Here is a 13,873-nt window from a genome sequence, read left to right on the forward strand (position 1 = left end):
CCTGGCTACTCAAGAGGCTGAGGCAGGAGAATCATTTGAACCTAGGAGGCGGAGATTGTGGTGAGCCAAGATTACATCATTGCACTCCAGCCTGAGCAACAAGAGCGAAACTCCGTCTTAAAAAAATAATAATAAAACAAAACAAAAAAAATCACAAAAAAACCTTTAAACTTCCAAAAGAAATTCTGGCCACTGTTTTAGAGTTTCTGGAATCTTATAACACTGATTCATCTTGAATCTCCTTTGCTTTAGGCATATTGTTTAACACCATTCACCTTTATTAATTAGTATTAAATGACAATGTTAAGAACACTTAGCTTAGCTCTGGCACAAAGTAAGCTCTATAAAAATTATGCGAGTAGAAATGATCTGAGGCTCACGGTAACCGGGCGGTGGTAATTTGACAAGAAGGCAACGAAAGTTAAGAGAGAATGTGTGCACATAAATGCAAAAAAGAATGACCTGAGACAGCATCAACTCAGGTGTTTTTCCAACCCTCCAGTCTAGAAAAACCTGCATTTGAGGTCTCTGGAAGGCAGAATTTGGCAAGGAAGTCAAAAACCCTTTGATTATGGTCCTCAAGCAAAGGGTAAGCTTGTGAAGCAAGTGACACTCCAGAAAACAGATGAAGGGCAAGAACTGAATACAAAGCATTTAGGTGGATGGAGCCAACCCATTCTGGAAGAAAAAGCTGAAGTGTTCTCCTGAGGAAATGGGAGCACGGAGACGAGGGCTACGCAGGCAGTCTTTTGAAGTGCATCTGTGGCTAAGTCTGTGGACCAGGTTGTTAAAATCACTGAATCAGATTGACAGTTATGAAGATAAGGAAGAAATGAGCAGAGAATGGCATGTGTTGAACCTTGCTGAAGAAATAAAGGGAAGAATCATCATTGGAGTAATATAGTAGTTTGAAAATCTGAATAAACATTAGGATTTCTTTGGCATACCTTTAAAATGCAGAGTCCTAGGCCTGTCCCCATCCTTAAAGATTCTGATTGCATAGGTATGAATGATTATAATGTTCAGACAGATTTGGGAAATACCAGATCAAAGTTCAGTTCAATTATTAACCTCTGAAGTACAACTATAGAATATTATCAATTTATATTATCTTAAAAAGTAACATCCTGACGCCACTGCTTTTGAAAAGTAACATACATAAATCATATAACCACATATTTTCTGTGCAATAAATAATATACGTAAATGTCTGAAAATATTTTTTAAAACCACAAATCCAAAGTGACTTTCTTCAAATATGTAAAGAGCTTAAAAAATAGGTAACTGTGCTTTCAAGTTTTAAAATTTGAAATTTAGAAATTATGTCTGATATTGATATTATAAAGAAAACAAGACACTGTATTTTTGTTTTATTTCAGAAAGTTCAAGTCTTTCCATCATAATTGAAGGAATTGCATGATCAATTAATTATCAGCATTATTTTCCATTAATGTTTTTAAATGCATTCACACACTTCAGTGTTTGGAATTATATAAACATATCCATTAGAGTCTAGACTCATCAACATTTATATTATGCTTTTTCAATAGAATTTGAGATGAATCACTAGATAAATAGGTTACAAGATTATCTGGATTTTATGATGAGTTGGTTTGCCGAACTTTAGAATTCATAGGAGGAATTAAATCTTTGAATTTGATTTTTAACAAAAGAAAATTGTGCATTGTGCTAATCTACTTTTGCATATTACATAGAAAATGGCTATTAAGGCTTTATTGTAAGGGATTACAGTAAAAGATATTCTATTGTGCACCATGCAAGATGCAGAAAATAATGGTTTACAAATAATGTTAAGCAACCAAGGCAATAATGGTTTTCCTTTCATTCTGGTTTTCCCAAATTTTTTTTTTTTTTTTTTTTTTTCAGATTAAAATCAGGTTTGGAGTTAACGGAAAATTGCATTCCTAACTTAAAAACTTCAACTTCTTTAGATTCCTTTAGAAAAGGAATAAATATAGTTTAAAAAACGTTGCTTTGGGAAGAAGTCTTGATTCATTGCTTCATTCTTACAGCTTTTTCTTTGCTTCCTTACTAAAATAATCCAATGTTATTGTGAGGACAATCTCTGATTCAGTTCCAATGCTCTTGTATCTCCATGAGTTTTGGCATTATTTACCAGCACCTATGGGAAATCACATACAGGAACATTAGCATTTTGTTTATTAACAATATCTGTATTTTGATTCATTGAAGCCAACTAACCCAAGAGCGGCAGTCTTGAAAAGGCAACATTAAACTACACTAGGAAAAGTGACTCTGTGCAGTCTTTCAGTCACTTTTGCAGATATAAATTGTTCAAACAAAGCTAACATCAGAGAGATGCACAATTCATTCAAATTAGTATAGATGCCAACATTCTGCTTTTTTTTTTTTTTTTTTTTTTTGAGACGGTGTCTCGCTCTGTCACCCAGGCTGGAGTGCAGTCGTGCAATCTCGGCTCACTGCAACCTCCGCTTCCCAGGTTCAAGAGATTCTTCCACCTCAGCCTTCCAAGTAGCTGGGATTACAGGCGCCCACCACCATGCCTGGCTAATTTTTGTATTTTTAGTAGAGATGGGGTTTCACCATGTTGGCCAGAGGCTGGTCTCAAACTTCTGACCTCAAGCGATCTGCTGGCCTTGGTCTCCCAAAGTGCTGGGATTACAGGGGTGAGTCACTGTGCCCAGCCTGATTGCTATCATTATCAGCACCGTATAAAATTAAAGGTTTTGTTTGTTGGCTTTGTTAATAATACCATCACCTCTAAACGGTATTATAACGTCACCTCTAAAAAGACCACTTTATGCATAGAACTGTTCAAATGAAATTGCTCCCCTTTGAAACCACAGCTCAGGATCTAAGCTATAGGTTCTAGGCTTTATTAAGAACTTTTCCATGATTTCACCAATTTCACAAACTAGGATTCAATTTCAGCTGATCCTTCATATTAAAACATTTTTTGGTTGTTCATCGTCAAGCATTGTGAAGGGTCTGAGGTTCTGCTCTATTTGCAAGCTAACAAGTTAGCCTGCCACAGTTCCATAGATACTGCCAGAAGACACAGGATTTTCAGGTCACAGAGAAAAGTCTTCATTACTCAAGGTATGGCAAACAGCATGAGCATCAATATATTTTCCTCTGTTCTTCTTGTCCTCTCAGCCTGCGATGTGGACGGACTGATATAGTTTCCCACATATGCAGTTGGTTGTATTTATGAGATAGGAACCATAAGCTTAAGATGCTTAATCTTTTATAATGGACAGGAATATCTACCCTTTGTTCTGGAGGGAGACACTAGCTCTGTCTTCCAAGGATGTTCACTATATGAATATCTTTAAAAAGATAGATTAGAACAAAGAGTTAATCAGGCCTCCTGCTCACAGGATATTTAGAAATGCAAGAGACCCATGCTGAACTGTCTCCCAACATTCATGAATGTTCTACCTTTTTGGTTTGGCTTATGTTGATTATAATGCCTTTCTCCAAGCATTGTTTTCTTTACTATTTCTTTAATGTAAACAGTATTTCAGAATGCTGTAGGCAAACAGTATTTCAAAATGCTGTAGGTACTGAAAAAGCTTTTCAGTGATTTTCATTGTGTCTTAAAAATTGTTGGCTAAAGCTACGAAAATTTTAACCTAATACATTTGTATATTATCTACATTATTCGAAATAATTTTGGATACATATATGTTTATATATTTAGATGCCAGAGCCATCCCATGAGAAGTAGAGTAGAAACTGTCACATGTATTTCATAGTAAAGGCAACAATAAGGCAAATAGGATAACAGAAAATAACAGAAATAGGATTCTGTTACCTCTAACTCCATCCTATCTGCCTATTTGCCTCCACTGCAATGGCCGCAAAAATACAACTAACACCTAGCAGACCAAGGATGCTGCCAAATATCCACCATTGCACAGGACAATACCCACCCTCGACCCACACCCAAGAAAAAATTGTGCATTCCACAATCTCAGTAGGTTGAGTTGAGATCTCTGAAGACGAGAAACTCTGGGTTAAAAAGACTGTAAGGCGGTGTATCATATCCCGGGTTCAGGAAAAGAGAAATATAGGCAGGCAAAAACAGTATAATTGTTGTGATGTTAATGCAAGACCAGTGACAATTCATGCATGGACATTCTCTCCTTTGGTTTACCAGTTGGCCATTTTTACTTAGCCTTGCTTCTTGCTTAAATACAGTTAAAAACTTCAACTTCTTTAGAGTCCTTTCTTTAAAAAAGAAAAGAATGAATAACTATAGCTTTAAACAAATGTCGCTTTGGGAAAAAGTCTTGATTTACTGCTTCATTCTTATGGCTTTTTCTTTGCTTCCTTACTAGAAAATAATCCAATGTTTATCGAAAACTGGATAAAATATTTTATCCATTGATTTCTAAAGAAATAACAAAGGTATATAAATAATATGAAAGAAAGTGTAGTTAAGTTGTTCCTTTCTGGCCAAAAAAGGGAAAGAAAACGTTGATTTTTGATACTGCTTTAGGTTGGATTTAGATCGTCATATATTTGTATTGTTATAAACTTCACTAGGTAAGGGCTTTAGATCAGCAGTTCGCAACTTTTTATAAACCTCAGTACATTTAACGGATGACTTTTAAACTTGTGATGTTCTCATTGGTTCAAAGATAAAGTCCTGCAATTAGACAAGCTCCTTAAAATTCTACCTTTTTCTTTCAATTAAAAAAGCTTATAGGGATGCATTAATAGAGAGATATATAAAAATATCCATGAATCTGTTATATTGTATTACTGAAAATAAAAAAGTAAAACCATTTGTCACCTATGGTTAGTATCTAATTACTTACAACATGCTTCACAACTGATCATGACCCCAAGGTTGTTGGTACTCAAAAAGTGTCAAATTTTGGAGCATTTCAGACTTTGGATTTTTAGGTTAGGGATGCTCAACCTGTACAGTTTCCCCATATAAAGGCATCTTGCACATATACAGGTTAAATCCACATTAAACTTTTTTAAAACACAAGTTTTAACAGTTCTGTTATTTATGCCAAAAAGCCCCAGCTTTTGATATTCTAATATCGAAAGGAGAATTTCACAACTAACCCATGGTAAGATACAAGCTATATATTTAACCTTCAAACCATGTGGATAAATATTTCTCATTTTCAACAGATGTAACAGTAGATATTGTAGTCTTTTATTAGACAAAAAATTACACACTCAGTTTTTAAAAATTCAACCATAAAAGTGAGGTAACTTTGAACAATTAACTCTAAAACCCTTAGATCAAAGATACAACATTTTAAATAAAATCAATGCCTTAAACATTTTAAATAAAATCAATGCCTTACGTCAATAAGCTCATAGTCATCTTTGGCATATAAGTGTCTCAGCAGGTACCAACGTGCAGTTGATGCAATAGATTTGGGATACCCAGGCTGATATACCACTCTTTCCAAAAGACGCCGTGTCTCTCTGGAAAAAAAAGTTAAATTTAGTCCAAAGCATGCAAATTACCGTAAGATATCTCCTATACTAATCTCACATACACATTGTCGTTCTCATATTTTTGCAAATGTGGTACCTGATTATGATTTTTTAATTCAGATAACAATAAAGGTAATAATGGCTAATATCTATTAAGTGTTTATCATGCACTAGGTACTATGCTAAATATGGTTGTATTTAATATTCACAACCTTATTAGGTAGATAGTTATTATTCCCATATGGCAGATAACTAAATTATTCCAATTTATTCTCATTCCAAAGAGAATAGGGAGGCAATCCCTATTTTATAATCTACTTTGAGTGCTCTACCTCTAATCTTTTTGAAAAGTAGACAGAAACTACTTAAGTCACTACTTAAGTCACTAAATAATACAAGGGTGATACAGAGTGGAACAAGAAATATTCAGCGTCTACATTACAGGCTATGTATATCATATCAGGCTTTTAGCATATGTTTTCAAGGATGTGTATGATAACGTAAACCCATGTAATAACAGGCTGATTTACAGCTGTGTTCTAATTTTTTCTTTCCTAATTTACTAACATCTATGACTCCAAAACTTCTGTACTGCTGAAAACAACATAAACCATAGTATATTCAGAACTGCTAACCAGAAGGATCTTCTAAGTAGCAATTAGTTTGAAGCAGGAACTAAATAACTTGTCTTGAAGATGCTTTTGCAGAGGGATCACGTACTAAGTAGGTTGTTATTTTTCTTAGACTACATCTTTATTTGGGCTAGGTTTTGAAGGTGATAAAAATTATGGGAGGTGTTAACAAAGATTATTGGGATAGGGGGCGAAAGGGGGATAGTCCTCTCTAAGTTACCAACACTGAGCATGAGCAGAAGTAGTTCATTAGGAAGTTTAAATTACAGCCTAAAACATTTCTTAGTGAAACTAGTCACACATAAAAATGGCCCAAAATAAATAAATGTTAATAAATAGTGCTGGAGTTGTTAATCAGCCATATGGTCTTAATCTTCCACCATCCCTATTTTGTGATGTGTCTTTTGCTACATATTTATATGTACTAACCTCCATTTCTACCATACCTATTCTGTTCCAGTAATGTTTGCTCCTCTATCACTGCCTTACTTACAGATGCTTTGTATTATATGTAATATACATTAGAACTAGATATTTTCAAAATCTTAAAGTATTCTTGCCTGTACTTTTTAGCCATGTGATCTTTAAGTAATGTTCTTCAAATTTAAGTGCACTTCTTCCAACATATACATTGCTATAGAATTTTTATATTTTAATCAGAGCAGCTTTTGGATTTTCTAGATAGGAAACCACATCATTTATAAAAAACATGTCTCTGCCTTTTCAATATTTATTACTTTTTTCATAGCCTATTACATTAGCAAGAATTTCTGATAATGTAGCCTTGAACTGGGGTCTTCTGGTTTTGTTTGTTTCTAGAACCCACATCACACTGTTGGCGCCTCCTAACACAGTGAAGAACAAAAACTCCAAGACCTTCTTCACTGGAAATGCTATCATGCCAAATCCCTCATGTCCTATAAATATGTATCAAATTGCCTTCTTAAACAAATATAAGGCTTTATTTCTCCCTTACTGGATTTCTGGAGCCAGTTCTTCCAAAGTAGATACAGATATATAAACACCCCTCAAAGTTTGTTAAATTGATCTGTTATAAACTTTAAAGTTTATAATCTTTCCTTGTTTCCTAGAAAGATTTAAAGTGAAGAAGCGTTTATAAGAAAAAGATGAAGATTCTTCATACCTTGCCCCCATTTTACGTTTGAATTGTAATAAAGCTTGTAAAAGAACAGCCAGTGGACAAAAGCAAAGTTTTAAGGCCTCAGTTGTAGCCTCTTGAACCAAAGATGGCCAGTGATCATTGGAAATGTTAGCCTATAAAAATATAAGACAAATATTAACTCAAAGATTTGGTATATTTATTTGAAAAGTATGCAATTCAATTCTCATTTATTGAGTACCTATTTGTGCAAGTCACCATAGAAATAATACAAGGAGTATAATTACTACAAAATGATTTAAGATCTGATCCCTGCTCTTAAGGAGCTACAAAATGGGGTAGACTGGCATAAAGGAGGTTTTCAAAGAGGAGATATTTAAAAAACACTAAAATATTTGTTCAAAGAAAATGCACTATTATACTACATAGGGGAATAAAATCTATCAGTCTTGTGTCTACCAAATATACAAAACTCAATTTAACATAATTGATTCTTTAACTGGTAGTGATAAAGTTCTACATTTAAAAAATTATCTAAGGAGAGAGGAAAGGCTGAAATAAAGTATTTTAATAAACTCCCAATATAAAAAAGTACAAAACAGATCAGAGATAAAGCTATTAAATCAAAGCAATCAATACTAATAATCTTTAAAAAATTTCACTTTATGGCTAATATATCAATGCATATATTACTTGAGTTACATGCTTTATTTTCACATTAGGTACTGACTCAGAAAGAGCAAAGGTAAGTATTTCTGAAGAAACAGTAACAAACTAAAGTGATGAACACTTTACTGAATTATGTAAAGAGAAAAAAATGCATTAGAAACTTTCATTTAAAAATCTCAAATTTTGACTGCGATTTCATAACCACAAGTATCTAAAATATATATTTTAATAATGTCAATATAATGAGTCAATATAGTCTATTTCAAACACCAAATTATATAACAAAAATTAGCGCAATTATCTGAGTGGAGTATAGGCAGTAGCAATTTATATAATTAAGTAGGAGGAAGCTATAATGAACGTGAAAATAGACAACAGCGGTTATGATGCATCATCTATAAACAGCGGCAACCCTGGGATACATCTGACAAAGAAAGTAAGGCAAAGCACATTCTAATACAATTATTCTTAACATATTATTAAAAACCAGTAACATAAAACTCTCACTGGATGCTTTCAATAATGCACTCTCTAAATTCTATGAAATCATATAAAACACTCTGTAAAGTTAGCCCAAAGATGACTTTGTAAGGAAAAAGTCGCTATATATACCTGGCATATTAAACAAAGTGATCAGAATACTTCTATTTTGTTTTCCCACTACCTCTTTAACATTTATTTGAGAGATACTTTTTCTGTGTCCCTGGATGTAAATTACATTAGGCCCCATGAGTCTTATTCCTTTTTTCTTACATTCATCCACAAATATAGTCTCAATTAGAATGTCCTCTTTTTTTCTCAACACTCAGTCTTTGTTGAAAAGTAGTACTTGCACATACTTCCCTGCCCCGCCTCAATTCCCCTCGGCTCCCAGGCTAGAGTATGGTTACAGGCAGTAGCAGGTGGCTGGTTCCTCTTCCCCAGTACTCCCACCTCCAGTGGCTAATTGTAGCTTCAGGGCCCTACTGAAACACTAGAAGTTTGTATTTAACTGGTGCCATTGTAAGGTGGTGCCAAGCTCTCCAGGGTTGACAGATATTTAAAGCTCTTTTCCTCAACTTGGCTTTAGCAGAGACTCCCAACTTCATGGGTAATCTCTCATCAGCAGGCCCAGCAACATAACCTGTGGGGCCCAGTGCAAAATAAAGTATAGGGCCCTTTGTTAAAAAAATTATCAAGAATTCTGGCCGGGCGCGGTGGCTCAAGCCTGTAATCCCAGCACTTTGGGAGGCCAAGACGGGCGGATCACGAGGTCAGGAGATCGAGACCATCCTGGCTAACACAGTGAAACCCCGTCTCTACTAAAAAAAAAAAAAATACAAAAAACTAGCCAGGCGAGGTGGCGGGCACCTGTGGTCCCAGCTACTCGGGAGGGAGGCAGGAGAATGGCGTAAACCTGGGAGGTGGAGCTTGCAGTAAGCTGAGATCCGGCCACTGCACTCCAGCCTAGGCGACAGAGCGAGACTCCGTCTCAAAAAAAAAAAAAAAAAAAAAAAGAATTCTAAGATAGCAACTACAGAACATTAAATCAAGTATGACGCCCTGTGTAACTGCAAAGGCTGCATGCCCATGAAGCCAGCCCTGCTCACCTGCAGTTCCACTAATCTAGCAAATGTATTCTATTCTTCTCACTCTCTCCACATCCTCTAGCAATGTGGAAACTTCAGATTCCTTTCTGCTGACATCCCATCATCCCTCTAGGTGGCCTTACTGAACATGATCTAGGATAACTCCTATATCAACCCACTCTCACCACTGGCATTGCTCATTTCTGGATCTAACAAACTCTGAGAGTGTTGCTGATTCTGTCTGCAGCAACTCTCCTTCATTCTTTCCTCCCTATAGCACAAACTGATACTCCTACCTACCTTTGGGATGAATCTACTGTTGACCACTCTCTCCCAGAAACATGTGATCACTTTCTAAAACGCTAGCAACTCTCCTCTTCTCTGTCCTAACACCTTAGACTGAGTGCCATAGTCTCTGAAACATGTTAGATACCCATTCATATGCTTCTAGACACATGCTTCCAGGACCCCAGAGGACACAGATTGAAGCCTCCCTCTCTCTGGTAGCACCCCTTTCCTCAACTTTGTGTGTATCTGTCTACAGAAACATGCCAGGGGGAAAATGGGCGAGGCAACAGCCCTCTCCAAAGAAATGTCTTCAAGAATCCTTCTCTAACTCCACTCTTCTGATGCTTTTTTCTTTTTTTTTAATTTCAAGTTTAACTTTAGATACAGAGTGTACATGTGCAGGTTTGCTCCATGGGTATATTGTATCCAGTTAGGGAGCATAATACCCAATAGGCAGTTTATCAACCCCTGTCCCACTCCTTCACCTCCAATGGTCCACAGTGTCTGTTGTTCCCATGTTTATGTTCACGTGTGCTCAATGTTTAGCTCCCACTTGCAAGTGAGAACATGCAGTATTTGATTTTCTGTCCCTGTGTTAATTCACTTAGAATTATGGCCTTCAGTTCCATCCATGTTGCTGCAAGGGACATGATTTTGTTCTTTTTTTATGGCTGTATAGTATTTCCATGGCAGATATGTACCACATTTTTTTTTAATCTAATCCACTCTATGGGCACCGAGGTTGATTCCCTGTCTCTGCATTGTGAATAGTGCAGTGATAAACACACGAATGCATGTGTCTTTATGGTAGGATGACCTATTTTCCTTTGAGTATATACTCAGTAATGGGATTGCTGAGTCAAATGGTAGCTTTAAGTTGAGAAATCTACAAACTGCTTTCCACAGTGGCTGAAGTAATTTACATCCCCACCAACAGGACATGAGCATTTAAGCATTCCCTTTTCTCTGCAGCTTCACCAGCACCTGTTATTTCTGTTGTTATTGTTTGTTTGTTCGTTTGAGACAGGGTCTCACTCTGTGGCCCAGGAGAGAGTGAGAGGGCAAGATCTCAGCTCACTGCAGTCTCAACTTCCCGAGCTCAGGTGATTCTCCCACTTCAGCCTCCCAAGTAGCTGGGACTACAGGTGCATGCCACTATGCCTGGCTAATTTTTTTTTTTGTAGGGATGAGGTTTTGCCAAGTTGTTCAGGCTGGTCTTGAACTCCTGGGCTCAAGTGATCCACCTGCTTTGGCCTCCCAAAGTGCTGGGATTACAGGCATAAGCCACCACATCCAGCCTGTTATTTTTTGACTTTTTAATAATAGCCATTCTGACTGATGTGAGATGGTGTTTCAGTGTGGCTTTTATTTGCACTTCTCTGATGATTAATAGGGATGTGCATTTTTTCATATGTTTGTTGGCCACTTATATGTCTTCTTTTGAGAAGTGTTTGTTAATGTCCTTCAACTATTCATTAATAGGGTTATGTTTCTTGCTTAATGATTTAAGTTCCTTATCGATTCTGGATATAAGACCTTTGTCAGATGCATAGTTTGTGAATATTTTCTCCCATACTGTAGGTTGTCTGTTTACTCTGTACATAGTTTCTTTTGCTGTGCAGAAGCTCTTTAATTAGGTCCCACTTGTCAATTTTTGTTTGTCTTGCAATTGCTTTTGGATGCTTAGCCAAAAAATTCATTGGCAAGGCAAATGTCAAAAAAGGTATTTCCTAGGTTTTCTTTTAGAATTTTAATAGCTCGACGTCTTGCATTTAAATATTTAATCCATCTTGAGTTAGTTTGTATATATGCTGAAAGGTAAGGGTCTAATTTCATTCTTCTGCAAATGACTAGCCAGTTGACCCAATGCAATTTATCGAATAGGGGAGTCCTTTCTCCATTGCTTGTTTTTGTCAGCCTTGTCAAACATCAGATGGTTGTAGGTGTACAGCTTTATTTCTGAGTTTTCTATTATATTCCAGTGGTTGATGTGTCTGTTTTTGTACTGGTACCAGTGAATTCCCTCCGTATTTGCTTGCCCTTCACTTATTTAGTTTAGTTTGGTGGGATATGAAATTCTTGGTCAGAATTTCTTTTCATTAAGGATGCTTCAGAACAAGAAAATAAAGAAAAGAAAAAAGAAAAAAAGGATGCTGAAAGTAGGCACCAAATTATTCTGCTTCTAGTTTGTAACATTTCTGTGGAGAGGTCTGCTGCTAGCCTGATGGGATTCCTCTGCATGTGATTTGACCCTTCTCTCTAGTTGCCTTTAAGACTTCTTCTTTTGCATTGACCTTGGTAAATCTCATGACTATGTGCCCTGGGGATGACCATCTTGTATGTCAGTATATAGCTGGGGTTTTCTGTATTTCTTGGATTTCTATGTCAATCTCTTTAGCAAATTTAGGAAAATTTTTGCGGACTAATATACATTTTTCAAGTTGCTTATCCTCTCTCAGGAATGCCAATGAGTTGTAGATTTGGTCTCTTTACATAATCCCATATTTCTCAGAGGTTTTGTTCATTTTAAAATATTCATTTTTCATTATTTTGGTGTCTGACTGAATTGATTAAAAGAACCAGTTTTTGAGCTCTGAGATTCTTTCCTCAGCTTGATGTATTCTTCTTTTAATACTTCCAATTGTATTATGAAATTCTTGCAGTGAATTTTTCAGCTCTAGAAGTTCGGTTTGGTTCTTTCTTAAAATGACTATTTCACATTTCAGCTCTTGGATTATTTTACTGGATTTCTTGGATTCGGTTTCAACTTTCCCCCAAATCTTGATAAGCTTCCTTGCCATCCAGACTCTGAATCCTATGTCTGTCATTTCAGTCACTTCAGATTAGTTAAGAACCATTGCTGGGGAACCAGTAGGCTACATTTGGAGGTACAGGGACACTCTGGCTGCTTGAATTGCCAGAGTTCTTGTGCTGATTCTTTCTCATCTGGGAGGGTTGGTGATATGGCTTGGATCTGTGTCCCAGCCCAAATCTCACGTTGAACTGTAATCCCCAGTGTTGGAAGTGGGGCCTGGTGGGAGGTGATTGGATCATGGAGTCAGAGTTCTCATGAACGGTTTAGCACCATTCGCCCTTGGTACTATACGCTGAGTAAGTTCTCAAGAGATCTGGTTTTCAAAAGTGTGTGGTACTTCCCCCCTCTCTCTCTTGCTCCTGCTCTGACCATGTAAGATGTGCCTGCTTCCCCTTTGCCTTCCACCATGATTGTAAGTTTCCTGAGGTCTCCCCAGAAGCAGAAGCCACTATGCTTACTGTATAGCCTGTGGAACCATAAGCCAATTAAAACCTTTTGTTTATAAATGACCCAATCTCAGGTATTTCTTTACAGCAATGCAACAGACTAATACAGTTGGTATTCCTTTAACTGTGGTATAAATTGAATATAGTCAGTTGGCTTACTTCTGGATGCTTAAAAAGAGTCAGGGCTCTGTACAGGGTCTTTATGTGTAGGTGAATTCTTGCACTTGGTTTCACAGGTGTATATGTTAGCAAGATAATTTTTGGTGTTGTAGTTTGGGCTGCAATCCAGTAGATAGTGCATAAGAGTAACAGTGGGTACCTAGGCTAACACTTAGCCACATGGCTCTTTTGTACTTCTTCACATTCACAGGCATTCTCTTCAGCGGTGATGGTGGGGACAGGATAGAAATGACCACCTCACCAGCTCTGCTCCAGGGCCTTAGGGGAAGCCCCCTCTGATCATTCGCTCCATGCCCACGTTACTTTTGTTAGGTGATTTGGGTTGTGGGGTCCCCTTGTGCAGGGGCTATGACAGGGAGATATGCCAAAACCTTTCTGGACTGGCCCTGCAAAGGGAGGCATGCCCCACTCTTGTCCTTGCCCAGGAACCCATGCGTCTCACCCCTCTCAGCTCTTGAGGGTAGGGACTCCTCCCCAACTCAAGTGTCAGCTGCAGATTTCAGCTCCGTACTCTTGAGTTGCATGCCACAGCCCTGGGGGCACTGGAATGTCCCATGGCTCAGGGTTGAGTTCAGGTTATCCTGGAGGATCCTATATGCTACACAGCAATCTCTCTTGATCTGATATCTCACTTTGGAATCTGATATGTAGTGTCTTAGCCAAACTGTCAGTTTTTATATGTG

The 13,873-nt window shown here is 37.1% G+C and overlaps 1 protein-coding gene across 2 annotated transcripts in view; it reads right to left on the minus strand.

The window, feature by feature from the left end:
- Window positions 1-1,357: 1,357 nt before the first annotated feature.
- The window catches only part of TTC37 (tetratricopeptide repeat domain 37), a 91,735-nt gene continuing 79,219 nt past the window's right edge, over window positions 1,358-13,873 (minus strand). The window contains exons 41-43 of one of the 2 annotated variants that reach the window (XM_025387623.1): window positions 7,249-7,379; window positions 5,337-5,460; window positions 1,358-2,143 (exon numbers count right to left, since the gene is read on the minus strand). In XM_025387623.1, coding sequence (XP_025243408.1) covers window positions 2,069-2,143; window positions 5,337-5,460; window positions 7,249-7,379 — 330 coding nt within the window. In that variant the 3' untranslated portion in view covers window positions 1,358-2,068. The remainder of the gene's footprint in view (window positions 2,144-5,336; window positions 5,461-7,248; window positions 7,380-13,873) is intronic. The other variant, XM_025387622.1, reaches the window with a different exon arrangement.

The sequence above is a fragment of the Theropithecus gelada genome, chromosome 6, assembly GCF_003255815.1.
Source record: "Theropithecus gelada isolate Dixy chromosome 6, Tgel_1.0, whole genome shotgun sequence".
In the NCBI taxonomy this organism is placed as follows: domain Eukaryota; kingdom Metazoa; phylum Chordata; class Mammalia; order Primates; family Cercopithecidae; genus Theropithecus; species Theropithecus gelada.